Source organism: Vitis riparia, unplaced genomic scaffold (assembly GCF_004353265.1).
Source record: "Vitis riparia cultivar Riparia Gloire de Montpellier isolate 1030 unplaced genomic scaffold, EGFV_Vit.rip_1.0 scaffold753_pilon_pilon, whole genome shotgun sequence".
NCBI lineage: Eukaryota > Viridiplantae > Streptophyta > Magnoliopsida > Vitales > Vitaceae > Vitis > Vitis riparia.
In genome coordinates, this window is record NW_023269769.1 from 64,493 (window position 1) to 89,636 (window position 25,144).

Genomic DNA, 25,144 nt, shown 5'->3' on the forward strand with positions numbered 1-25,144 from the left:
GTCATAGAATTAACTTGTCGTCTTTGTTTCATAATTATGGCCGCTTGATTCTTATCAATATGAAGATTAAATTATAAGATTAGGTAAGGGCACCCACTTGCAATTTATTAAACTAGATTAGGCAAACTTAGCTTCAATTATTTCTCTTTTTATAATTATGGTCGGCAAGGTTCTTGTCAACATCAAGATTAATTTAAAAGATTAGGTAAGGGACCTATTTACAACTTGTTAAATTTGAGTAATTCAAAAGGTTAGTCAAGTAATATGAAGATTAAATTATAAGATTAGGTAAGGGCACCCACTTGCAATTTATTAAACTAGATTAGGCAAACTTAGCTTCAATTATTTCTCTTTTTATAATTATGGTCGGCAAGGTTCTTGTCAACATCAAGATTAACTTAAAAGATTAGGTAAGGGACCTATTTACAACTTGTTAAATTTGAGTAATTCAAAAGGTTAGTCAAGTAAATACACTTGCAATAATTTAAATTCGAAATCCACTTTAAAATAATAAATATAAGCTATCTTTTTCTTGTTTCATTGAACTTATTGATAATCAGATTTAAACATAAATAAATCTAATTATTTAAGTATTAATTAAATTCTTAAAACTAATTAAAATTAAAATATCACTAATTAAATAATATAATATAAAATTTAATTAGTTATTTTATATGCAAAATGTAATTATCTATTTAAAATTATTAAATACTGAGGTATCACCATACCTAAGATTTAAAATAATTTTTTATTTTTTATAGGTACAAACAAATAACAGAGGACATTTCAATTTAAATAAATAAATAATCTCATGGAAAATATAGAAGTGAAAATAATATTTATACAATGTAATATTATATTATAAACTTTTACAATCCTATTTAGATTGATTTTTAGGAGGTTGAAAGCTTATAAATCGAAGAAAAAGTTTTATAGTTGTTTGTCTAGCTATGGAAGCCAAAATTATTTTGCATCTTATAAAAATTTTAGTTTTACTTATATGAGTTTTTTCATGATTAATAAAACTTTTTCATTATATAAAATATGATGTTACTAAAAGCAGATACTTTTACACTGTTATTTCCTTAAAAGAATATGCACTAAGTAAAAATCCCAAAAAAAAAAAAGAAAAAAGATATAAAAGAGAGCAAAAAAAAAAAAAAAGGGGAAAAAATATTTGTTGAAGGCTTGTAAAAATATTTTCCGGTATACATTTCTTAGCAAATCACTTCTCATGATTGTTGGTTATTGAGAAAGTAGATGCAAAGTGCAAAGTGAAATGAGTGAAGCTGAGAAAGTGTTATGCATTACAGGGTTTCTCGTTTCATAACCTAAATAATGAATAACCTAACATTAATCTATGGGCTTGTTTGGTAATTATTTTTTAAAAATAATTCTTAAAAATAGTTTTTAAAAATTATTCTGTTATATTTTCTAGAGTAAAAATTTGTTCGAAAATCTCAAATGTTTTTAAATAATCCTCAAAAAAACAAGTGAAAACAATTGAAAATAACTAAAAAATGTTATCTAAAAACATTGTAAATAGAAAATGGAAAACAATTTTTTATTTTTAAATATGTTTCCCTTATTTTTTATTGTGAAGAACAAAAACTATTCTCGAAAATAGCTGTCAAATAAGACTCTCATAAAGACAATTCAAATTGATCTACTTTATACAATTCAATTTTCTATATTGATCAACTTTTGTTTGGTTTCTAATTTTTCAATAAAGATTGGCCCCCAAATTGACTTTTTCTTTGGTGTTCTTTTCTTTAATTATGATTAATTAGCATTGATGTTAAGATTAATAAAAATGATGTAATAATAAAGCACAAGAAGTTAATTTTTTTATCCTTGTATTTGTTTTATTCATTTAAATCTCTCTTCATTCCATTTAAATGAGAAAAAATTAATATCATTACATATTGAAAGTGTGCTTTATAATGATTTGAAGAAGTGTTTTTAATTTTTTTCAATATATAAAATTTTTGTTTTTTAAATATTAAAAAGACTAAAAATATTGTTTAAAATCACTAAAAAAACACTCTAAGTACATCTTATTTTTTGTTTTTAAAAACAAAAATTAGTAAAAACTTCCATATAAAAAAAATAGAAATTCTTAACAAAAAATATAGATTTAGTTCATGCCCTTAAAAATTATTTTTAAAAAATTTTAAAATTTAAGATAGTATATCAAATTAGAGCCATTCTATGGTGTTGAAAGTAATTTTTCTATGGAATATGAAAATAATTGGTGGTCCACTAAAAACAACCACATAATATTAATCTAAATTTAATTTATATGTATTTATATATACTTAAATATCATTTATTTGTGTCATGGTTTTATACTACTAAAAATATTAATGATATTTAAAGTTTTCACCCTAGAAAATTTAAAAAATATTTCTTAAAAGACAATTAATATTTCTTAAAAGACAATTATTTTTTCCTTCCTTCACAACTTTTGTTTTTTTAATAAAATTTTAATTTTTATAACAAAATTATATATTAAAAAAAATGAGACTAAGACATAAATAAATAAAATTAAGTTATAAGACAACCAAATTTAAATTTAAAGGCGTATACCTTTTCTATTTCAAAAATGTCAAAATTTATAATAAAAATTATTAAAATTTTTAAAATAATTTTAGAGGTTTTTGTTATAAAATAATTAAAATTATTAAAAATTTCTAATGATTTTTTTTTCTTTAAAAAAAATATAATTATAACAATGGTCATGACTCATGTTTCACGTGCATGCACCTTCCAATAATTTAATAAATTGCCTTCTCTCAGTTAGACTAAATCTATTAAAATATGTGACAGCTGTCTGCAAAATAATATAGTGGAGATTTTGATTTGTTTATTTTGTGTGGTGCACATGGCTTACTAATCCTGCTCTCAGGCTTCCATTTACATCTTCCTCTTCCCCTTTCTCTCTCTCTCACTAGTCACTCTCTCTGCAAACTGATCACCATGGAAGTTGTTGGAGAGGCTTTTCTTTCTGCGTCCCTTGGACTCTTGTTCAGCAAACTGGACTCCTTTGATTTGTTGAAGTACGCACGCGAAAAGCAAGTCCACACCGAGCTCATGAAATGGAAGACAAGACTGTTGGAGATTCGGGAAGTGCTCGACGATGCTGAGGACGAGCAGTTCAATAAGCAGGACGTGAAAAGATGGCTCGCAGATCTCAGGGATTTGGCTTATGATGTGGAGGACGTCTTGGACGAGTTTGGCTACCAAGTGATGAGAAGAAAGTTGGTGGCGGAGGGTGATGCGGCCAGCACAAGCAAGGTACGCAAATTCATCCCTACTTCAATTCAGGCTATGCGGAATGTTATGCTGGGGTCCAAGATAGAGAACATCACTCGCCGATTAGAAGAAATTTCAGCCGAGAAGGCTAAGTTTGGTTTGGAAAAGCTCAAAGGGCAGATCGAAGGCGCCAGAGCAGCTACTCAAAGGCCAACCCCTCCACCACCTTTGGCATTCAAACCTGGGGTATACGGCAGGGATGAAGATAAAACCAAGATACTAGCCATGCTTAAGGATGAATCCCTCGGTGGCAATCTGTCTGTAGTCTCGATCGTGGCCATGGGTGGGATGGGAAAAACTACGCTGGCAGATCTAGTGTACGATGATGAGGAGACATCCATACATTTTGCTTTAAAAGCTTGGGTTTGTGTGTCTGATCAATTTCATGTGGAGACCATAACCAGGGCAGTTTTACAGCACATTGCTCCAGGCAACAATGATTCGCAGGACTTTCATCAAATTCGACGCAAACTGAGGGACGAAACCAAGGAAAAAAATTTTGATTGTTCTTGACGATTGTGGAATGAGAAATATGATCAATGGACAGCCTACGCTCCCCTCTCTTGGAGGGAGCACCGGGAAGCAAGATCCTCGTCACCACTCGTAATCTCAATGTTGCTACTATGATGGGAGGAGATAAAAAGCTTTATGAGCTAAAACATTTGTCTGATGATGATTGTTGGTTGGTGTTTCAAAAACATGCTTTTGAAAACAGAAATGTCAATGAGCATCCGGACTTGGCATTGATAGGAAGGGAAATTGTAAAGAAGTGTGGAGGCCTGCCCTTGGCAGCAAAAGCGCTTGGTGGTCTTCTGCGCAGTGAACACACAGAAGATAAGTGGAATATTATACTAGATAGCAAAATATGGAATTTACCTGGTGATAAGTGTGGCATTCTTCCTGCGTTGAGATTGAGCTACAATCATCTCCCTTCACATTTAAAAAGGTGTTTCGCTTATTGCGCATTATTTCCCCAAGATTATGAGTTTAAGAAGGAAGAGCTAATCCTCTTGTGGATGGCGGAGGGGTTAATTCAACAATCAAATGAGGATAAGAAAATGGAAGATCTTGGTGGTGATTATTTTTGTGAACTATTGTCAAGGTCATTTTTCCAATCGTCCAATAGCAATAAATCACGATTCGTTATGCATGACCTTATCAACGATCTAGCTAAATCTATTGCTGGAGACACATGCTTGCATTTGGATGATGGTTGTGGAATGATTTGCAATGCTCCGTTCCTGAAAATACTCGTCATTCATCATTCATCCGTCATCGTTATGATATCTTTAAAAATTTTGAAAGGTTTCATAGAAAGAGCGCTTGCGCACGTTCATAGCTTTGCCGATTGATGAACAACGAACATGGGTGATCACTTCATAAGTAACAAGGTGCTTGAAGAATTGATACCAAGGTTAGGGCACTTAAGGGTGCTCTCATTGACTTATTACAAGATAAGTGAGATACCAGATTCATTTGTAAGTTGAAACATTTGAGATACCTTAATTTGTCCCACACCAGTATAAAATGGTTACCGGATTCAATTGGTAATCTTTTTTACCTTCAGACATTGAAATTATCATGCTGTAAAGAGCTTATCAGGTTCCTATTAGCATCGGTAACCTAATCAATCTTCGACATCTTGACGTTGCTGGTGCAGTAAAATTACAAGAAATGCCTATACGAATGGGCAAACTAAAAGATTTGCGGATATTGTCTAATTTCATTGTGGACAAAAACAACGGTTTGACAATCAAGGAGTTGAAGGACATGTCACATCTGCGAAGAAACTTTGCATTTCGAAATTGGAAAATGTGGTGAATATTCAAGATGTAAGGGATGCCGATTTAAAATTGAAGCGTAACCTTGAAAGCTTGATAATGCAGTGGAGTTCTGAGCTGGGATGGTTCAGGGAATGAAAGGAATCAAATGGATGTCCTTGACTCTCTACAACCTTGTTTGAATCTGAACAAACTCTGCATTAAGTGGTATGGTGGTCCAGAATTCCCACGTTGGATAGGGGATGCCTTGTTCTCTAAGATGGTGATCTAGTCTCATAGATTGCAGAAAGTGCACGTCTTTACCATGCTTGGGCAGTTGCCATCGCTCAAACAGTTGAGGATCGAAGGAATGGTTGGAGTAAAAAAATGGGTGCAGAGTTTTATGGAGAGACTCGTGTTTCTGCAGGTAAGTTTTTCCCATCACTAGAGTCTCTACATTTTAATAGCATGTCAGAATGGAGCACTGGGAGGACTGGTCTTCCTCAACAGAGTCATTATTCCCTTGTCTCCATGAGCTTATAATTGAGTATTGCCCAAATTGATTATGAAAACTACCCACTTACCTACCTTCTCTTACAAAGCTCTCTGTTCTCTTTGTCCAAAATTGGAGTCTCCACCTTTCAAGACTTCCACTGCTGAAGGAATTACAAGTAAGAAATGTAATGAGGCGGTCTTGATCAGTGGAAATGACCTCACCTCACTCACCGAGTTAACAATTTCTAGGATATCAGGGCTTATCAAATTGCATGAAGGATTTGTGCAATTTTTGCAAGGGCTTCGGGTTTTGAAAGTATCGGGATGTGAAGAGCTCGTGTATTTGTGGGAGGATGGTTTTGGATCGGAAAAACTCTCTTTCTCTGAGATTAGAGATTGGATCAACTGTATCCTTGGGATGCAATCTTCAGTCTTTGGAAATATGTAGATGGATAACTAGAGAGGCTTCCAAATGGATGGCAGAGTCTAACATGCCTTGAAGAATTGACAATCAGGGATTGTCCAAAGCTAGCGTCATTTCCAGACGAAGGTTTCCCACCAATGCTGAGAAATCTTATTCTTGACAATTGTGAAGGTCTAAAGTGTCTACCTGATGGCATGATGTTGAAGATGAGGAACGACAGTACTGACAGCAACAACTTGTGTCTCCTTGAAGAGCTAGAGATATACAGGTGTCCATCTCTCATTTGCTTTCCAAAAGGGCAATTACCCACACCTTAAGAGTCTAAGCATATTCTGTTGTGAAAATCTCAAGTCTCTTCCAGAAGGAATGATGGGCATGTGTGCCCTTGAATACTTTTCTATATATGGGTGTCATTCTCTTATTGGATTACCGAAAGGTGGGTTACCCGCCACTCTCGAGACACTCAGAATAACTGATTGTAAAAGGCTAGAGTCTCTACCAGAGGGAATAATGCACCAACATTCCACCAATGCTGCTGCTCTCCAAGCCTTGGAAATCTCAAGTCTCAAGTCTCTTCCAGAAGGAATGATGCACTGCAATTCCATCGCCACCACCAGCACCATGGACATGTGTGCCCTTGAATACTTAAGTCTAAATATATGTCCATCTCTCACATCCTTCCCAAGAGGCAAGTTTCCATCCACCCTTGAGCAACTTCACATTGGGGATTGTGAACACCTCGAGTCAATTTCAGAGGAGATGTTTCACTCTACTAATAGTTCACTTCAATCTTTAATCCTCGGGAGGTATTCTGATCGCAAAACCCTACCAGATTGCCTCAACACCCTCACAGGTCTAAGTATTGAAGATTTTGAAAATCTGGAATTGTTGCTTCCTCAGATAAAAAAGCTCACTCGTCTTACATCGCTTAACATTCGTAATTGTGAGAATATCAAGACCCCCCTATCCCAATGGGGCCTTTCCAGACTCACCTCTCTTAAACGACTCTCGATTCGAGGCATGTTTCCAGATGCAACTTCCTTTTCGGATGACCCCCACTCGATTCTTTTTCCTACAACTCTCACCTCCCTTACCCTTTCACATTTCCAGAATCTGGAATCCCTAGCCTCCCTGTCTCTCCAAACCCTCACCTCTCTTGAAGAGCTAGAAATCGTAAGTTGCCCTAAGCTCCGGTCGATTTTGCCAAGGGAAGGACTATTGCCTGACACCCTTTCACGACTGTATGTGGAGCGTTGCCCACATCTAACACAAAGGTACTCGAAGGAGGAAGGAGATGATTGGCCCAAGATTGCCCACATCCCTTGTGTGGAGATACATGACTAATCCATCTGAGTAATAAATAAGGTATTACATCTCATTCCCAACACAACATTCTTCCTCTTTCTCTTCTCAACACCAAATTTTCTAATTGGACTTAATTTTTAACAAGAAAGCAGCTCTTGACATGGCTCCTGGCTTGGTATTTTCCCAGTGTCTAATTTTCTCTATAATCTGTCACAATAAAAAATGAGCATTACTACTTCTACCTTGCCAGGTGCAATAAATGAGATTTTAATCCAACAAATTCAATATCTAATGTATCAAGACCTTTATACTAGAGGAAGTTCTAGTTTATTGACTTGGTTTGGTTTACTAATTAGATGACATTATCACTTCACTTATTGTAGTTCTAATGAGGTCATTTACTGGAAAAACGGTGTCAATTTGAGAAAGGGGAAGAATGGCGTTATATAGATCTCATTCCTAAAATAGTGATCAATGAAGTGCTATTTTAATCAAAGTGCCACTCTGCCACTCCGCCAATACACAGTTAGGTAATTCTTTTGCACTTAAACTTTTCTTTCTGTTTATTTGATTTAAGATTTTCTTTTTTCTTGAAGCTTCAAGCTTGAAACAAATGTTGAACACATTTTCATGCTCTGTTTTGATTTGGCAGTTTGCAAAAATTAAATGAACCATTTATAACTATTGAAAAATTAAGAAAAAAATAACGTAAGAACCATGGATATTTTGTTTGTTTTTTTTTTGGCAATTTTATTTTTTATTTTTTATTTTTATTTTTATTTTATAATTTCTTATATAGTTAGCTGCTTTATTTATTCTAGTTAGGTGCTTTATTAGCAAGTCATTCAAATTGCTTTGTTTTTTCTTGCTTTAATATACCAAATTTTATGGACAACTTTAATGACTTGAATTTCAATGCTTTTAAATAATTTTATTTACAATTTCATGTGTTTGATTAAACTCATTTAATTGGAATTAAACATGGTTAAATTATCGATTTGATAACAACTAAAACATTTTTGGTTCCTAAGAAGTGTTAAATAAATTCCTCATAGTTTTTTTTTCCCCTCAAATTTCCCATAAACAATCAAACAAAAACAAAAAAGTTTACAATTTTTTTTTCTTTACTTTCCCATAAATTTTATGAGAACCAAAATAGTTTTATAATTGCTCATTTTTAAAAATTATTAAATTCATTTTTTTTTTCATTTCAGTGTTCATTACAAGTAATCGGGATGAGCCTAGATGTTTGAACTCTCCTTTGGTTCAGCAGCTTGCACTGATTGGGCGTCCATGTAAAATGTGCTCTAACCAAGTGGATTTCTTCAAAAGGTAAGCAATAGGCATAAATCTCTTCTTGAGATAGTTGATGCACTTCTTTTTGTCTCAATTTTGATGATATTTTCTTCATGTTTTGACTTTTGCAAGGAAGTGGAATATGAAGAAAGGATAGATTGTTCAGATTTTGCCTGTAGAGGAAGGGAGATTGCTGGGTGCTCAACACTTGATGCTCATTGCTCTGTTCAAGAAGAATAAGAAACTGAGAGGTACAAGGTTCATCTCCCTATAATTATCTCTAAAAATTTTGATTAATTCTTTTGCACATTAATCAATTGAAGAGATTTGGATACTCTTCTGTTAAATATCTACTTGTGTATGTGAACTTTGATTTCAGGATCAGTTTCAGCCATGTCAGGACTCTAATCCATGGCAGGCTTTCTCTGAGGTAGGTGCCCAGACAACAAAAGCAAGTCTGTTAGGACCCGAAATGGCCATCACAACAAACCAGCCACAGAAGCAACTTCTGGCCCTGAAACTTGGGGTTTTGGAACAGAGAGTTTTACAGCCACCCCTGGTGCCAGCTCTAATATTTCCAGACCCTCCATTGGAGGCAATAATGCCCAGCTGTTTGTTGACTCAAAGAAGATTGAGGGCAAGCTGGCTACTCAACTTGCTGGATGGGCTGGTTTCTAACTTATTTGGTGATGTTATATCATCCTGGGCACTTCTGGCCATAAGAGATGGGAATAGGTAAAAAAGCAAAACAAAAAGGGATTCATGGCTTTCTGGGCATGGTTATGCTTGTAAGTATTGAGTGTTTGCCTTATGCAATAGAATACAACATCTGCATATGTTCCCTAGTTTCCATGGACTACTTACAAATGTGTACTGTTCTGAATGCCTCGATTTTCAGGTGGGACAAATAATCATTTCTTTTAATATTGTCCTGTCTGTGACCTTATCCTTCTATTTTGCCATCTATTTTTGTTTAATCCATGAAAATCTTGTTTCATATTTCATTTGCATTTGTTACATGCATAAATCTCTTTATTAGATAGTTGATGTACTTGTTTCTGTGCCAATTTTGATGTTGTCTTCTTCTTGTTTTTTGGCTTGTCTTAGGTCTTGAGCCCAAACAACATCCACTGTCTCTTAAGACCATAAATGGTCATCGTAACATTTTATTTGGTATTGAAGTGGTGTCAGGTAGAGGGTGGATTCTTCATCCAGGTTTTATGTTACTGCTTTTAGAAAATTATTAGTCAAATGAGTTTTTGGACTGTCTTCAGCTATTTTTGACTATTTTTCCATATCTTATCTTAGATCTAAATGCATTAGCTGGACAATCGAATGGCGGTTACTTATCTAACAGATGTTGTTTTACTAAACCATGGGTGAGCTTTCTTACCAATTCTTATCTTTAAGGGGCTTCTATATATAAACTTTTAGTATTTCATTGATGTTTTTAATCTTATTGCAGAATAAAAGAAAACTCAACCCTCTCATCCGTAATTCAGAACCATCTAAAGCCTGGCCATGGAATAAGCTCAAGCCTTTCTGTACAGAGAAGCTGGACTCTCTCAAATTTTGATTTGTAAATATCCAAAGGTATTTCCTTTTCCTTGCTGATTGATAGTTGTTGACTTGTTGATTATCCTGAGATTCATGTTTGCCTCCCTTCACACAGCTATGATTTCAAAAGTCATTAAATGTGCCAATCCCTGTTGACCTCAATCAGAGCTTAAGGAGTGTGTTAGACTGTTACCATTGATCACCTCAGTCCAAAAGGCATTCCATTCAGGGAAGAGGAAATAGAAGAAAATGGCAGCTCTTGATGTATTTTGATTTTGATCAAGGCTTTCTTGATGTATACTATGATGTTTTGCTCAAATTAATCCTGATGATTTTCTTGATTGGGAAGGTGACTTTTCCTCCAAGGAAGAGAATAGATTGTTACGATTTTGGCAGAGTTTTCCCAGTGAAGGAATTGAAGGAAGGGGAGATTCCCGGGTGCTGAACTATTGATGTTCATTGCTCTGTTCAAGAAGAACAAGAAACTGTGAGTAGAAGGTTCATCACTTTAGAATTATCTTCTGAATATTCTGAAATATAATTTACTCACCCGGGTTGAGCTCTAAAATTATGGTAATGGTTAGAAAGCAAGCCCTCTTCCAGAATTTATGGTCTTGTCATTTTGTTTTCTCTCCAGTGTTGAAACTTTCCCAGTCTTCCAGAATTTGGTTGTTACTCCAAACAATGAATAGGATTCATTTATACATTTAATCAATTGAAGAGATTTGGATCAGTTTCAGGATAGTCAAAAGCATAGGAAAAGCTGAAGCTGAAGATACCATGCACAAAAACAGGAGAGTTTCCATTGAAACCAGTCCAAATTATGGTACTCTTCGTTACCCAGCTTCTTAAGAAATTGCTGTTTCGCCCATGGCAAAGTCAACAATCCCCTCAACCGTGAAACAGTTTTGGATAAAGTTGGCTAAATGATCAAATTCCACCAGTTCACTATGATTTATAATATAACACCATCACCATATTCACTGACAAAATAGGAATGATGTTATACATAGAAACCCCTAGAGTTCTTGTATAAATGCTATAACAAACACCACTGAAAATGCAGAATGATCCATTTCTGTTCCTTATTATTAGTTTGAAGGAAACATTGATGAATCCCTTGCTTTGCAGATTGAACCTTGGCATTGAGCTGATGCTTCATAACGTGTTATTATAAGAGACATAGGCTGCTCGAGTTGTCTGAATATACCCCATAGTCCCTCTGATGCCTGTGAGTGTTCTAGTCTGGTTGATTATCAGAAGCTTTCCCAGTCCGAGTTTGCAACTTTGGCTGTAGAAGAATCATCTAAGAGTTATGTTCTGAGGGCTTTATGTCACAATGGATGATCTGTTTACTGCATTCTTCATGTAGGTACACAAGTCCTTGGGCGGCTCTAGAAAGGAAGCTTGATAAAGAGCCATTGTGCATAAAAAAAAAAAAAAAAAAAAAAAGAAAACACCAATAGTCAGTGTTCACCCTCATGACAGTAACGCAGCAACTGTCCTTGATTCTTATGGTGAGTTTGGCCTATCACATTCACTTCTGCTTTGAATTCTTTCTCATCTTCTCCCACCACCTTCTCCAACTTCTTTTCAGCAACAGAATTTCCAGAACCTGATGGTAATATCCCTTTATAGACAGTGTCAAAGGCTTCTACCATCGCTTGTACTCAGGATTCTGTGATAAAGCTGCAGATTTTTGAGGTTCAAGTGGTAGAAAACTAGAGAAATTGCAGCCAGAGAAACGAAGAAGAAAAACGCAGAGGGGCCTAAGAGGACTGAGAGTATTAGAATTGCTTTATTTTGGTTGCCTCTGCCTGAAGTTAGTTCACTGGACTTCAATATCTTGATTAGAGCACTTCTGGAAACATCAGTTTGATCCAACCTCCCATTTGAAAGAGGTAGTCTTTTCTTCCAACAGCTTCCAGTTCCATTTGCAAACCTCAGGTCCTCAAAAATAGCAACTGCACAGCAGGCTCCAACACCAATCCCTGGGTTGGCAATATGGCATTAGTTGGGTGCTTGAAGCTCTCCCATATACTGGTATACAATTTCCATGTCCAAGCATGGCACCATGCACTGCTTCGCTGCTCACATTACCAGTCTTTGTCTTCATCTCTTAGCCTCTGGAGAACAAGTTGTCCATTGGTAGTAAGCTCAACTTTTGATCCTCTTGGCACCGGTTAACTTCCATTTGCAGTCCAGATAGCAAGAAGGATATTGATCCTTTTCACTTGGAGAGGGTCAGAATCCAAATGCAAATCACCAGAAGGCGAACCCCATGTGGAGTTGTCATCAGAGACATGGAGAGATGAACCCAAGCTTATATTACTATAAGCTTGGCTAATGAGTAACAAGTAGAGGTAGAGAGACGATGTATGTAAGTTGGTATGTGAATAATTGGCCACCCGACTGCTTTTCTCTGCATGTTGATTAAGTTGAAAGAGTCTAGTGAATATTATTTTCTTCTATAATTGAACATTCTCCTGTAATTGAATAGTGTGAAAGCAATTTTTTCTTCTTCTTCAACAAATGAATATTGAGAGCATAGGATTACAATAAATGACAGCTGATAAGATTTCCTACTATTGAACCTGATATATTTCAGAAGCTCTGTTGTCTTCTGCAATATCATGTTGATATATATCATGCTCACCAATTCTGGGATCATCTTAAACCTACTCAAGCTTTTCAAACTCATCCCCTTGATCTAGATCCTTCCAGGGTGATATATGTCAGAAACATATATGAACCTGGCATGAACATTCATCTGCCCATATACAAACCAGATCACAAAGGAGAGTATACTTTTCCAATCTCTAAGTATCACCAAGGAGACATGTACAAACCAAGCAGCTTATCCCCATGAAACAACAATTCCTAAAACACATTGAGTGGAGTTTTAGGTCTTTATCTGCAATTTGACTCCAAGTTTTCATTGAGAACATCTTTCTTTCCTTAGTCTTTTAAAGCTAGTGATCTTGATAAAGCCTCTACAAACCCTGTTTGGGGTCATTGTGGTGTAAACCAAAGTGTCCCCAGTTATATGAATGTAGGCCACCATAGCACCATAGATTCATGGAGTTTTGCATGTTTCTGCAATTTGGATCAAATTAAGATGAAGTTAATGGGCTTCAAGATGAAGTACAACACACTTTTTGCCATTTTTTCTGTGATCAAAATAATTGCTTGCTGTAGAGGTTTAATGGCATTTGTCAAATGTAACTTCTTGGCGCCCATTTGGATGGTGCAGTTTGACTTGTATTTGTTACATATTTTGCCTTGATTGAATTATGATTAATCAGCATTGAACCGTCACCTAGTCATGTCCATCCTGAATACTATTAAAACTCATTCGATTTTTTGGGTCTTATAGGGTGTTTGGTAATCATTCATTAACTTAATAACTTAATTTAATTATTAAATAGATTAAATATATTTGATAAAATAACTTAATATTATATCTTAAAGTTACTTTTAATTTTAAGTGTTAAATCAAAGTAATTAATTTATTCTTAATCTCAATTTTATTTTGTTTCATTTATCTGCATCTAGTTATCAATTTAACAAGATAAATATGACAATTTGATAATTTAAAATGATTTTTAAATTAATTTTATCAAATAACTTTAATACTTAAAGTAAATATTAAATAATAAATTTTAAGTAACTTAAATATAATCTAACTTAAAGTCAACTTAAGTTATTAAGTAATAAATATTAAGTTTTATCAAATAAGCCTTAATCATCAGCTTAAATATGGGATCTCCTCTACTTAGCATTGCAATTAATGTTAAAATTCTCTATTTATTTAATGACATATAAAATTTTATTAAATAAGAATATTTACGCAATATGTCTAAAAATATTTCAATGAAGTTTGTATTATTCATTTCTTACTATTTTATACTCTTGAGGTATCAATTAATAAGGTCAATAATTTAATTTAGTGTAATTACTCATTACTTGAATTGTCCAAAAATATGACAAATTAATACATCTCAACCATAATATAAGTTTTTATATATAGAGTAAAAATGTTCATACAATATGCCATCTTTCGATGAATCTAATTCAAAAATGCAGTCTTATCTTATAATTCACACCTTCTAATCTTTTTTTTTTTATTATTTTATATTTTCTAGGTATTAATTAATGAGATCCTTAATCTAAGCAGTTTTTTTTTTTTTTTCTTTTTCTCTCTCTCTCTTTATATATATAACAAATCTAATCAAATTTTGTACATGGATATATGGAGTCTGTTTTTCTATCATTTATTTTAATTAATGTAACAAAGGTGTATATCTTTTTTTGCAGATGTTTAAGGGCTAATGGAGTTGTGTTTCATACTAGAGATAGACGGGCGACAAGGTTTAATTTTCACTTTATTACATGTACGTTCCTTTGTAAAGGCTTTGAGTATACATTAAGCCAAGTCATTTGAATTGAAACACTTATACAATACCTAAAATTGAAAGATACCTAATTTGATATTCCATATTGAATAAGAAGAAATTCATGATATTATATACATATGAGTTGCTCTTAACCATGTGGATGCAATTTAAAGTGATGATGATCCATTGAAATTAAAGCGGATAATATTTACTTGATTGGAAGAATCATTATACCCTAGTGTCACTTAACTGTCAAGCACTAACCCAAGCATTCCTCTATTAACTTCACGACAAGATGAGAACAAAAAATCAAACTACCCTAAATTTCTTTCTTGATTTTTCTTATATCCTTTGTTTGGTTGTGGAGAATGTGAAGGAACAATCAAAATTTTTGGCATTAATTTTATATCCACAATAATTGCTTCACTACCTAAACTTAATAACATATATCTATATATATAAATGATTTTTAAGTTTTGATTTCATTCCTTAGTTGGAGGATTATAGCATGGAAAAGTATTTAAGTATATATTAGATGCATGGCACAAACTCTGGTCAATTAAAAGTTTTTTTACAAAATAATTAATTTTACCTTTAAAATAAATTAATATTAGATGAGTAATTTAATAGGATGAAACAATTAAAAAAATAAAGAAGAGAATCCAGCCATTTAATAATGTATGATATTCAATTTTCAAACAATATTTTATTAAATATTTGAAATGTAAGCCATGCAATTAATTTTGTTTTTTCTAATTTTTGTGGTATTTTTTTAATCCTCAATTTCTATTGAATAAATAAAAATATTGATAACAATTAATATGACGACATCTCCAAACTACCTAATGTTGTTGTTCGCTGTCATGTCCCAATTAAAAAATGTTAACCTGATTGCCTTTCAAAGCTTGCACATTGTGCGCTATTAAACGGGCTTCCCCCGTCTCTTAAGATTGACTAACCCATGTGCAACTGTTGTTCACATGGAACCTTCCCATCACAGTGAAATTTCAAAGATTACCCGGACCTGTCAATCAAGGTTATAGACTTGTTGCATACATTAGTGTAACGCACATGTGTCTAAAACATCTAAGGGCATCACAAACCTATTATCACCTCAAACTTTCTTGGCCTAAATGATCATGGTCCCTCTAAGAAGCTAGCTATAGAGGTTCACCTCCACATAGCTAGTTAGCAGTCTTTTAGTATTAGTTTTTTTTTTTGGTGTTTTTTTTTGGGTTTGAAAAGACTAAAGAGCCCATCATATGGTGACGTGGCACTACGGTACTATTGGACTCACAAAAAGTGAGTAACTGCATAAACTCCGATCTACATGTAATGCATGCAAAAGAAAATACATGCAACGGGTGTAAGGCCCTCCAGTTTCCACACCAAAACCTCTTTTAACAAAAATTAGTTGTAGACCCTCAATTTTGTCCCTTTAACACATGTCTTTAAGTTCGTTTTCAGTGCTCCACAGTAGTTCCTTGGTGGCCCAGTACTACTCACCACTTACCTTTTTCTGAGTCACCTTGGAGACTTTGGTTGAGGGATTATTTGATCCCTTATTGTGCCCCTTGGCAGCCTTAACTTAGACTTAGGCTTTTCTTGTTTTTTTTAGGATAGCTTTTAGATACACTTGGCCAATTAGGCAGAACCCTAGGCCCACTTAGACACCCTAGGCCCGTTAAGGCCCTCTAGGCTCACTTAGCCATCCTAGGCCTACTTAGACAATTTAGGTTCGCTTAGATACACTTAGGCACTTTAAGCCCATCTAGGTGCACCTGGCCAATTAGGCAGAACCTTAGGTCCACTTAAGCACTTTTTCTAGGTTTAGTTTCACTGAAATTTGTTTTCTCGTTTTTTTTTTTTTTTTTTTTTTATTCATTTATTTTATTGATTAGTTTTAGGTTTAAGTGAGTTTTGATTTATTTTATATCATTATTATCTGTATTATTATTATTATTATTATTATTATTATTTTTTATTTTTATTTTATTTATTTATTTATTTATTTTTGTTTATTTATTTTATTTTATGATTGTATGAAAGGATATTTTTTTTCTTTATTATTATTATTTTGCATAAGGAAACGGGCTGCTATTGACTTTCGAGAGAATATTCACATCTTTGAAAGAAAGAAAATTACCAAAGCTGGTTTTGGTAAATGAAAATAAGAAGATGAAGCGTGTACATGGACGGAAAAGTGAGTTGTGTTCAGAATGAAGTGAAATTCTGAGCCGCATAGAAAAGGCATATTCGGCTAGTCAAAGAGGGACGCCTATGGGAAGGGATCAAGATGGCTTGAAGGTGATTCCCGACATGTAAAGAAAACATATTCAGCGGCTCAAAAGAGGATGCTCATGGGAATGAACGAGGACAGTTATATGGGAAAGATACAGAGGAAGAGAAGAGTTTTTTTTAAGGAAAGGAAATTTTCAGAGAAGCGTGATGAAGGGGAGGGGCTGCTGTTCCTTCCATTACCATGGCTGGAGAGAGGAGTTAAATGAGGGATTGAGAAGAGATTAAGGAAAGGAAAAAGGAAAGAAAAGAAAGGATCGGGAAAAAACAGAGGAGTGGATTGATACAAGAGGGGTTTTTTGGAAGAATTTTGGCAAAGAGGGAGCAACGTTCTGAGGGGGAAAAGACGTCATTCTTTGTGATCGTGAGTGCCATCTTCATAGTTGATCATCACTCACATCTCCATCATTGACTTGGAAAGAAGGGCTACAACTAAAGATTACCACTTGTCTCTGTCTTGAGAAGTTCATCAGCAGTGTGCTTTCTCTCAGATCAACCAGACGTCTCACCACGGGAACACCGACTTCACCACTGCCAGTCCGCACGACTTGATCATTCTCCCATCACCATAACAAGAAACACCTGCAATGCCGTATTAATCATCATCGAACCGGTATCTCCTCATCTCGGCATCTGCATCTCAAAAATCTTTTGGTTTTTGGGTGCATCAAATCTCCATAGAAAGGCTGAAGAGTACGCCTTCATCTAAGAGGAGGTTTCAAGTTTCTGTTGGCATCTCCTTTTCCGACGTCTTCTTCTTAGGAAATTTGAGATTTTTGTTCACACCTTCAGCACCAACTCCACGCTGCAATTTGTAGCTGCATGTCTTCATCCCCACGGGCTGCATCCACCGCCAGTCTACACATCAAGTCTTCATCCACACAGCTGCCACTTTGAGGAGAAAACAGTCCACGTACTGTCATTTTGGTAAGCTAGGTGAGTCATTTTTATATATATATGGCAGTATGTGTTTCATGTAAAGTGCAAGTTTGGATATTTTTTTAAGTGAAAATATTATTATAATGGTAAGTGGTTTGACTTTTACAAGTTCTGGCACGTATTGATTTTGAATATGGTAGCATGAGTTTAAAAAGACTAGAATTGTTTTTAGGTTTATATAACAATGCAAGTTTGGACATTCTTCTTTAGTGGAATTATTATTATAATAGGTAAGTGAATTTACTTTTATTACTAGTGCCGGCATATATTTGTTTCATTTTAATATGGCAACATGAGAATTGTGTTTAGGGTTAGTTTTATTATATTAAATTCGGAAAATATATTTTTTTTATATGTAGTTTTACTTTAAGAAAAAATATATATATATATATTTTAATCTTCATTTGATATGGTTTTATTTTAGCTAATTATTGATTGTTTATTTATTTATTTGTTACCAATTTAATGCTTTGTAATTTATTTAATTATAAATAAAATTGATTCTATAGGATAGAGATTTAGTTTTAAAAATCATTTTTGTTAGTTTTTAATTTTACTTTAGGTTTAAGCACTCTTATAAAATCTTAGTTCATTGAAATAATCGATCATATATATGAATTTATCTATTTATAAATAAAATTGATTTTATAGGTTAGGGATTTAGTTTTAAAAATCGTTTTTATAAATTGATTCTATAGGATAGAGATTTAGTTTTAAAAATCATTTTTGTTAGTTTTTAATTTTACCTTAGATTTAAGCACTCTTATAAAATTTTAGTTCATTAAAATAATTGATCATATATATATTTATCCAACTATAAATTAATTAATTAATTAATTATTATTGATTTATTATTCCATCTTGGAAATTATGATTTTTGTCTAATGAGGTTACAATTCATTTTCTTAGTCTGACAAATTAGTTTTTTTTAGTATTGGTTTGGGCAATTTTTGTTAATAATGGAAAAGTTAGGATTTTTTTTTTTTTAGAGTTTAGATAATTTGTGATGATAGTTAAAAATTTAGAATTTTGATTAGCATTATTTTTGTTCTTAATTAGGAAATTCATAATTTCATGCGTTTTAGTTTTAATTTATCTTTTAGTTTAGATGTTATTAAAATTCAGTTTATTAGTTCAATTGATTCCATGCCACTATTTTCATATCTAAAGGTTGTTAAATTTAATTCATGATTCATCCTTCTAGTTTATTAGTTTTAGAATTTAAGTTGGTTAATTTATTTCATTCCGCGTTGATATATTCATGTTATAAGATAAATAAAGAAAAAAAAAAATTATTTTAGTTTTGATTGATCTTGCTTTAGTCGATATTCTTTAGAGTTTTAATTAATTCGATTGGTTTCATATTGTTTAGTTTAGATTAAGATTTTTTAATTCCATTTTTCTATTAATTCTATGCTTTCAAATTGTAGGCTATTAGTTTAATCTATCCCCATGTTGTCATTTTGTGTTTAAAAATAGTTGATTTTATTTTTTGATTAATTCTATTTATTTTATGTGTTTTTTTTCTTATTTTTTTTTTGTTTTTATTATTCATTTGTTTAGTTAGTCGATTAAATTTATGACTCCAAATCGTCAATATTAGTTGATACGTATCGTTGTACTATTTTAAAGGTCACATAATATTTAGTGCTTGATTAAGTTTATCTTAAGATTAAATGTCATTAAAGTTTCAGTGCTTGTAAGGTCTAAGGTTTCGGTTTATCATTTTGGTCATCCTTTGTCAAATTCAATTTTCGGAGGCTATCGGAAAATAGTGAAGATTGGCCTCCATTCTCACTTTCAATTTTATCGGTTGTCAAAAATTCTACTTTGTGATTTTGTTCTTTTTTCTTTGTATTTTGATTCATACATTTTATTGTTTTCAAATTAACTTCTTTTATCTTTAAAACATAACAATATTCTCCAAATCTCATTTTCCTTAAAAATCCATTTCAAAAATTCATTTAGAGTTTCTTAGAGTCAAAAGATCCCCTTAATAATCTATTTCAAAAATTCATTTAGAGTTCTTAGAATCAAAATCTCATTTTTTAAAATAATGTGCAACCATGTTTAGATCGGTTCACATCTTTCAAATAAAATTATAGTTTTGAATAAAACACGAATCAAAGCTTGTGGTCCCAAATAAATGGGATAATTCTAAGCTAAATTCGTGTATATCGATTGGGGAATTGGTGAAACCCCTACATAAGAAAATCTTTTCAAAAATTATTTTTGTTGCCACTTTTGCCACTTGTTGAAATTATGTCTATCTTTTTTTTAGGAATTGTATACAAAATGAGTGTGATAATTAGTGTTTTCATATACTTTGATAATTTCTGCTATGCTAATTAGATAAAGAACATGCTAGGACTTCTATATTTTATTATTTATTATCTAACCCCTCATGTCTTATGGAAGCGCATTGTAAGTTATTTATGTTATCCAGGTACGTCTCCTATCACCTACTTTCTAAATTTTGTAAATAATCATGTCACTGTGAAATATGCATATGTTTGATAATCCTTAGGTGCTTAGATGTATGCTAGATTTACTATGATTAAATACATGTTGTGTGCTATAATTCTATACTAACTCTGATGTTTTATAATAGTGCTTGAGAAGTGGTCCAGGTACGTATACTAACCTTCCTTTATTGTAATTTGATCTTGTTTGGCATGCTATTTTTTGGAACCACCTAGCCTACTTAGGTATCTATAATTAGCCGATTAATTGCCACATTCCCCTTAACTCAGTTAGTAGAGACCTTTATAGGGCTTAGAGGGGTGCTACCTTTTAAAGGTACCTTCCCAATAGGTAACCTGATCCCCGGACCTAGACTCTGGTTTTCCAAAGACACGCTTTTCCAAGAATTATGGAGTCACATTTTAGGGTTTTTCTTTCTTGTTTTATTTTCCCTTTAAAATAAAAATAAAATAAGTGGCGACTCCGACTTTTCCAAAAATTATTTTTCACAAATAAAAAGCGAGTCTCGCCGATGGAGTGGGGACGCATGTGAAAAATGCGGGTCCACATTAGTACCTAAAATACCACCTCAAAGAGTAGGCCATACCTTAATATCTAGAGGATAATTTAGGTATTTGAGAGACTACCACAAATTTAGTAGCAAAAATACCCCCAAAAAGTGCGCCATGCCATGGGTTAGAGGGTTTTTTTGGGATATGTAGAGAATAATGTGGGCTTAGCCATGGGTTGTCTTTTTGTATAAAGGAGATGATGCTTTGTAGAGAAGAATCAAAAGCAAAAATGGTGATTAGAGGGTCTCTTCTTGTGTTATTCTTTGCTATTGTTGGATCAATGGCCTCAAATATTTCAGATATCTTTGGCTATTGGTCTTGTTTAACTTGCCATGTAACACCTTATGAACTTCCTGTTAAGTACATCCTTTATTGGTAGTTGTCATAGGGAAATATTCTAGAAACTTTTACCATCTTACATTTAGCCTCAAACATTGTGTTAGCATAGGAATCATCTGTTGTGTTGGAAACAACTTTGATACCACTTGTTATGCGGAGACAATTGAACAATAAACAAGAAAACAACAAAATAAACCAAAACATAATTAACATAATTCAAGAATGTGCTTACATCCATGGGAAGGGAAGAAATCAACTCACTATTAACCTAATTTTTCTTTGCTTTCCAAGAGCCAAACCAAGGCTAAATTTATAGAATTTCCCTTTTAAGTTAAGTTACAACATCAGTTGATAGCTTATAAGAGGTCAACTCTAATATTTACACATAAGACTCAAAGACAATTTTGAGAAAACAATATTACAATATATGGAATACTCTTAGAAGATTTTAGAAATACCACTTATCATCACCTGCTATTGTTCCATTTGACACAAAACTGCATGATTGGGATGCAGAAAACATGCACCTCCATGCACACTCATAAATTTGGTCTTGCGAGGTTATCTACTATTCCTCTTACGATAATTTCTCGGAGTGAATAGATTGCTTTACTCCATTCCTAGAAAAACTAACCACTAGAAGGTGTCATAAATTCTTGAAATTATGGGATCAAAAATGGTTGCACATGCAGGCTATATTTGTACAATAAGAAGTTTGAAAGAGTAACTAGTTCCAATTGATTGTTACCTCTAAAAGTGTTCCAAACCCATAAGGTAGTAGCTTGGAAAGACTTCCTTGGGATAATGGAAGTTTGTTTGCTTGGTTGATAAGAACTTATTTCCCCATTCATCACTGCTGGTCTCAAGACCACAAGCATTGCAAAATGATTCCACGTCTAATTCCTACAAGAATGCAAATGAAGTCTTCAAGGTTCAAAAGAAATTGGAACTTTGGATGACAAATTTTAGCAATTTAATGCTAGTAAATGCAAGCATACCTTCATCATCAAGAGTTTGGACAGGTGTGCAATTGGATATGGATGAAGTTTGTAGCCACAATAATTTACACATGACAATGCCAATGCTCGAACCTTTTATGGTCAAAAGAAAACCAACAAAAATGTATATAAATTAGAAAAATTAAGAAAAAATAACGTAAGAAGTGTTCTCTGTTTTTCGTTTGTTTTTTTTTTCTTGGTTTTTTTTTTGTGTTCTCTATTTATTTCTTATATAGAGGGCACTGAACAACTCTAGGGCATATTCTAGTTAGTTGCTTTATTAGCAAGTCATTCAAATTGTTTTGTTTTTTTCTTGCTTCAATATACCAAATTTTATGGACAACTTTAATGACTTGAATTTCAATGTTTTTAAATAATTTTATTCACAATTTCATGTGTTTTACTAAACTCATTTAATTGGAATTAAACACGTTTAAACTATCAATTTGAAAACATCTAAAACATTTTTGGTTCCTTAGAAGTGTTAAATAAATTTCTCATAGATTTTTGTTTTTCCCTCAATTTTCCGATAAACAATCAAACAAGAGAAAAAGTTTACAATTTTTTTCCCTACTTTCCCATAAGTTTTATGAGAACCAAAATAGTTTTATAATTGCTAATTTAAAAAAATTATTAAATTCATATATATATATATATATATATATATTTTACTCTTTCTTTTCTCATGTAAGAAAAAGGAAATTATGTGTGCTAAATTTATCAAACCAAACTAATCATCATCTTTTGTGTTTTTTTTCTTTTCATTTCAGTGTTCATTGTAAGTAATCAAGATGAGAATAGAAGATTTCTTATGATAAACAAAGTTTCGATTATGACCATGGAAGAAACATGTAAGGTAAACAACAATAATTTTATGCCAATGTTTTTTAGATATGAGATCATTTAGAATTCATATGAAGTATTTTATGATACTTGAGTTCATCAAATTTTTTAGATGTTTGAACTCTCCTTTGGTTCAATTGCTTGCAGTGATTGGGCGTCCATGTAAAATGTGCTCTAACCAAGTGGACTTCTTCAAAAGGTAAGCAGTAGGCATAAATCTCTTCTTGAGATAGTTGATGCACTTATTTTTGTCTCAATTTTGATGATATTTTCTTCATGTTTTGAATTTTGCAAGGAAGTGGAATATGAAGAAAGGATAGATTGTTCAAATTTTGCCTGTGGAGGAAGAGAGATTCCTAGGTGCTCAACACTTGATGCACATTGCTCTGTTCAAGAAGAATAAGAAACTGAAAGGTACAAGGTTCATCTCCCCATAATTATCTCTAAAAATTTTGATTAATTCATTTATACATTAATCAATTGAAGAGATTTTGGATCCTTTTTTGTTAAATATCTACTTGTGTGTGTGATTTTTGATTCCAGGATCAGTTTCAGCCATTTCAAAAGCTGAATATACTAGTATTGTAAAGTTATATCAATTCATTTTCAATGATGGAAGTCAATTACATCCTACATTTTATAATTTGAGCAACATAAAATGGTTTCCAGATGAGTTATTAATGATTTTTTTTTGGCCGATAGAATTGAATTTGGGTTTTATGTTGAAGGCTCAAAACATGTAGTGAATGGAGTTAGTGCTTGATGATTGCAATCCAGATAAATTATAACAAAAAGCAACAACTTGTATCTGTCTTAATTCCTAGAAATCTCGAGATGTCCAAGTCTCATAAGCTTTTCCACTAGATAAAGTACATACCATATTTAAGCATCTACGTATTCATGATTGTTCAATTTTGTGGTCTATAGCTAGCTGAATGATGTATGATGACAACAATAGCCATAGGAATTATCCTCTTGAATCACTAGAGATCAAGGGATTTCCACCTCTCACACCCTTTCAGAGATATGAGTCACCCACTTCCTTTAAAGCAAATTAATAATATTTTGGTACAATCATATGGGCCAATTAGGAACAGAAATTACAAAGAAAATGTCATTTGAAGTCTTTAGTAGTTGGAAAATTCTTTAATGATTGATGCTTATTTGGATTTAATCTTTCTTAGCTCAGCTAATTTTAACTCATTTACTAGAATTATTTTATTGCCTAGCTATCAAATCCTTGTGGAATTTTTAATGATGCAAATTAGGTACTTGTGGTGATGATATTCTTAAAAATTTTGGTGTCTTTGTCTTTGTGCTAAAATCAAACATGCTCATTCACTATATATAAATCTTATCTTCTTAGACATTAACTTCATATTTTTGTTTTAGTAAAAGTTTTTTGTTTTAATGAAATTTTTTGTTGTACGTGTAGTATGCCCAAATAGGTTGCACATCCTATTGGACATCCTATTGGAGCAACAATGTCAAAGAAGATGTATGTTATACAAATATTTGAAGAGAAGTATCCAAATCTAGAAACTACTAGTGTGTCTACAACCTCAGAATTCTTCACTTAAGAAAATGTGGATCTTAAGTCCTACCTCATCAGATTTAGAGTCTCACATCTCTTTAACAGCTTTGTGTTGTACATTGTCCAGGTTCAGGAGTCCTTTGAGGAAACAATTTCACGAATACACTTGCAAGAGTATTAAAACCCCTTATTTTTGTGGAGCCTCCAAAGATTCACTTCTCTAAAAACTTAGTTCATTCATTTTGTATTGTACATTGTTAAATGCAATTTCCTTTTGACAGGATTTCTTACTACAACTCTCATTAATCTTTCAATGAAAATATTGTCAAATATGGAAACCTAGCCTCCTCCATTGGTCTTCAAAACTTCATTTCTTTAACTTGTAGAGATTGAGGGATGCGTTGTTCTAGTCCTCCTTGCCAAGTGAAAGGTTGTCTTCTAAGTTTTATCAAACTTTGAAATCAAATATGTTTCAAGGAGAATGATAGAGATTGGCCCCAGATTGCTCGCTTCCCCTAAAATGAGGATACATCATAAACTCATTTTTGAAACATAATAAATTCAAATTGCAAAAATGGGTGTAGAGCCAATTCAACTCTATCCTATCTT

General features: G+C 32.9%; 3 protein-coding genes across 16 annotated transcripts; all 3 read left to right on the forward strand.

Annotated features, from left to right (window-relative positions):
• The first annotated feature begins 2,979 nt into the window (after window positions 1–2,979).
• On the forward strand, window positions 2,980–3,828 carry LOC117910473 (putative disease resistance RPP13-like protein 1). The gene has a single exon (XM_034824547.1). The coding sequence runs from the start codon at window positions 2,980–2,982 to the stop codon at window positions 3,826–3,828; it is 849 nt and encodes a 282-aa protein (XP_034680438.1).
• Window positions 3,829–3,854: 26 nt separating this feature from the next.
• On the forward strand, window positions 3,855–6,311 carry LOC117910474 (putative disease resistance RPP13-like protein 1). Its single transcript, XM_034824548.1, has 3 exons — window positions 3,855–4,527; window positions 5,383–5,502; window positions 6,166–6,311. Exons 1-3 carry the CDS (start codon window positions 3,855–3,857, stop codon window positions 6,309–6,311), a joined length of 939 nt encoding a protein of 312 aa, XP_034680439.1.
• Window positions 6,031–23,014, forward strand: LOC117910477 (putative disease resistance protein At3g14460). Of its 14 annotated transcripts, none has more exons than XR_004650677.1 (12): window positions 6,031–7,359; window positions 7,683–7,829; window positions 8,514–8,631; window positions 8,728–8,846; window positions 8,975–9,493; window positions 9,703–9,786; window positions 9,904–9,974; window positions 10,061–10,188; window positions 10,268–10,639; window positions 10,887–10,978; window positions 11,284–11,383; window positions 11,525–12,715. XR_004650677.1 is itself a non-coding variant. In XM_034824550.1 (2 exons), exon 1 carries the CDS (start codon window positions 6,361–6,363, stop codon window positions 7,336–7,338), a length of 978 nt encoding a protein of 325 aa, XP_034680441.1. In that variant the 5' UTR covers window positions 6,031–6,360; the 3' UTR covers window positions 7,339–7,359; window positions 22,929–22,987. The 14 variants fall into 14 exon arrangements, 1 of the variants encoding a protein (XP_034680441.1); XR_004650678.1 differs by lacking the exon at window positions 10,887–10,978 and having other exon boundaries at window positions 11,525–11,669; window positions 11,750–12,715; XR_004650674.1 differs by lacking the exon at window positions 10,887–10,978 and having other exon boundaries at window positions 11,525–11,669; window positions 11,791–12,715.
• The last annotated feature ends 2,130 nt before the right edge of the window (window positions 23,015–25,144 follow it).

What these genes read in the sequence shown, in the direction of transcription:
- LOC117910473 (XM_034824547.1), top strand. Translation starts at nt 2,980, where the DNA reads ATGGAAGTTGTTGGAGAGGCTTTTCTTTCTGCGTCCCTTGGACTCTTG.
- LOC117910474 (XM_034824548.1), top strand. Translation starts at nt 3,855, where the DNA reads ATGGACAGCCTACGCTCCCCTCTCTTGGAGGGAGCACCGGGAAGCAAG. An exon ending in ATGCTTGCATTTGGATGATG is followed by an intron (nt 4,528 to 5,382) that starts GTTGTGGAATGA and finishes CATAGATTGCAG; the next exon opens with AAAGTGCACGTCTTTACCAT. An exon ending in AGAGACTCGTGTTTCTGCAG is followed by an intron (nt 5,503 to 6,165) that starts GTAAGTTTTTCC and finishes ACAATTGTGAAG; the next exon opens with GTCTAAAGTGTCTACCTGAT.
- LOC117910477 (XM_034824550.1), top strand. Translation starts at nt 6,361, where the DNA reads ATGATGGGCATGTGTGCCCTTGAATACTTTTCTATATATGGGTGTCAT.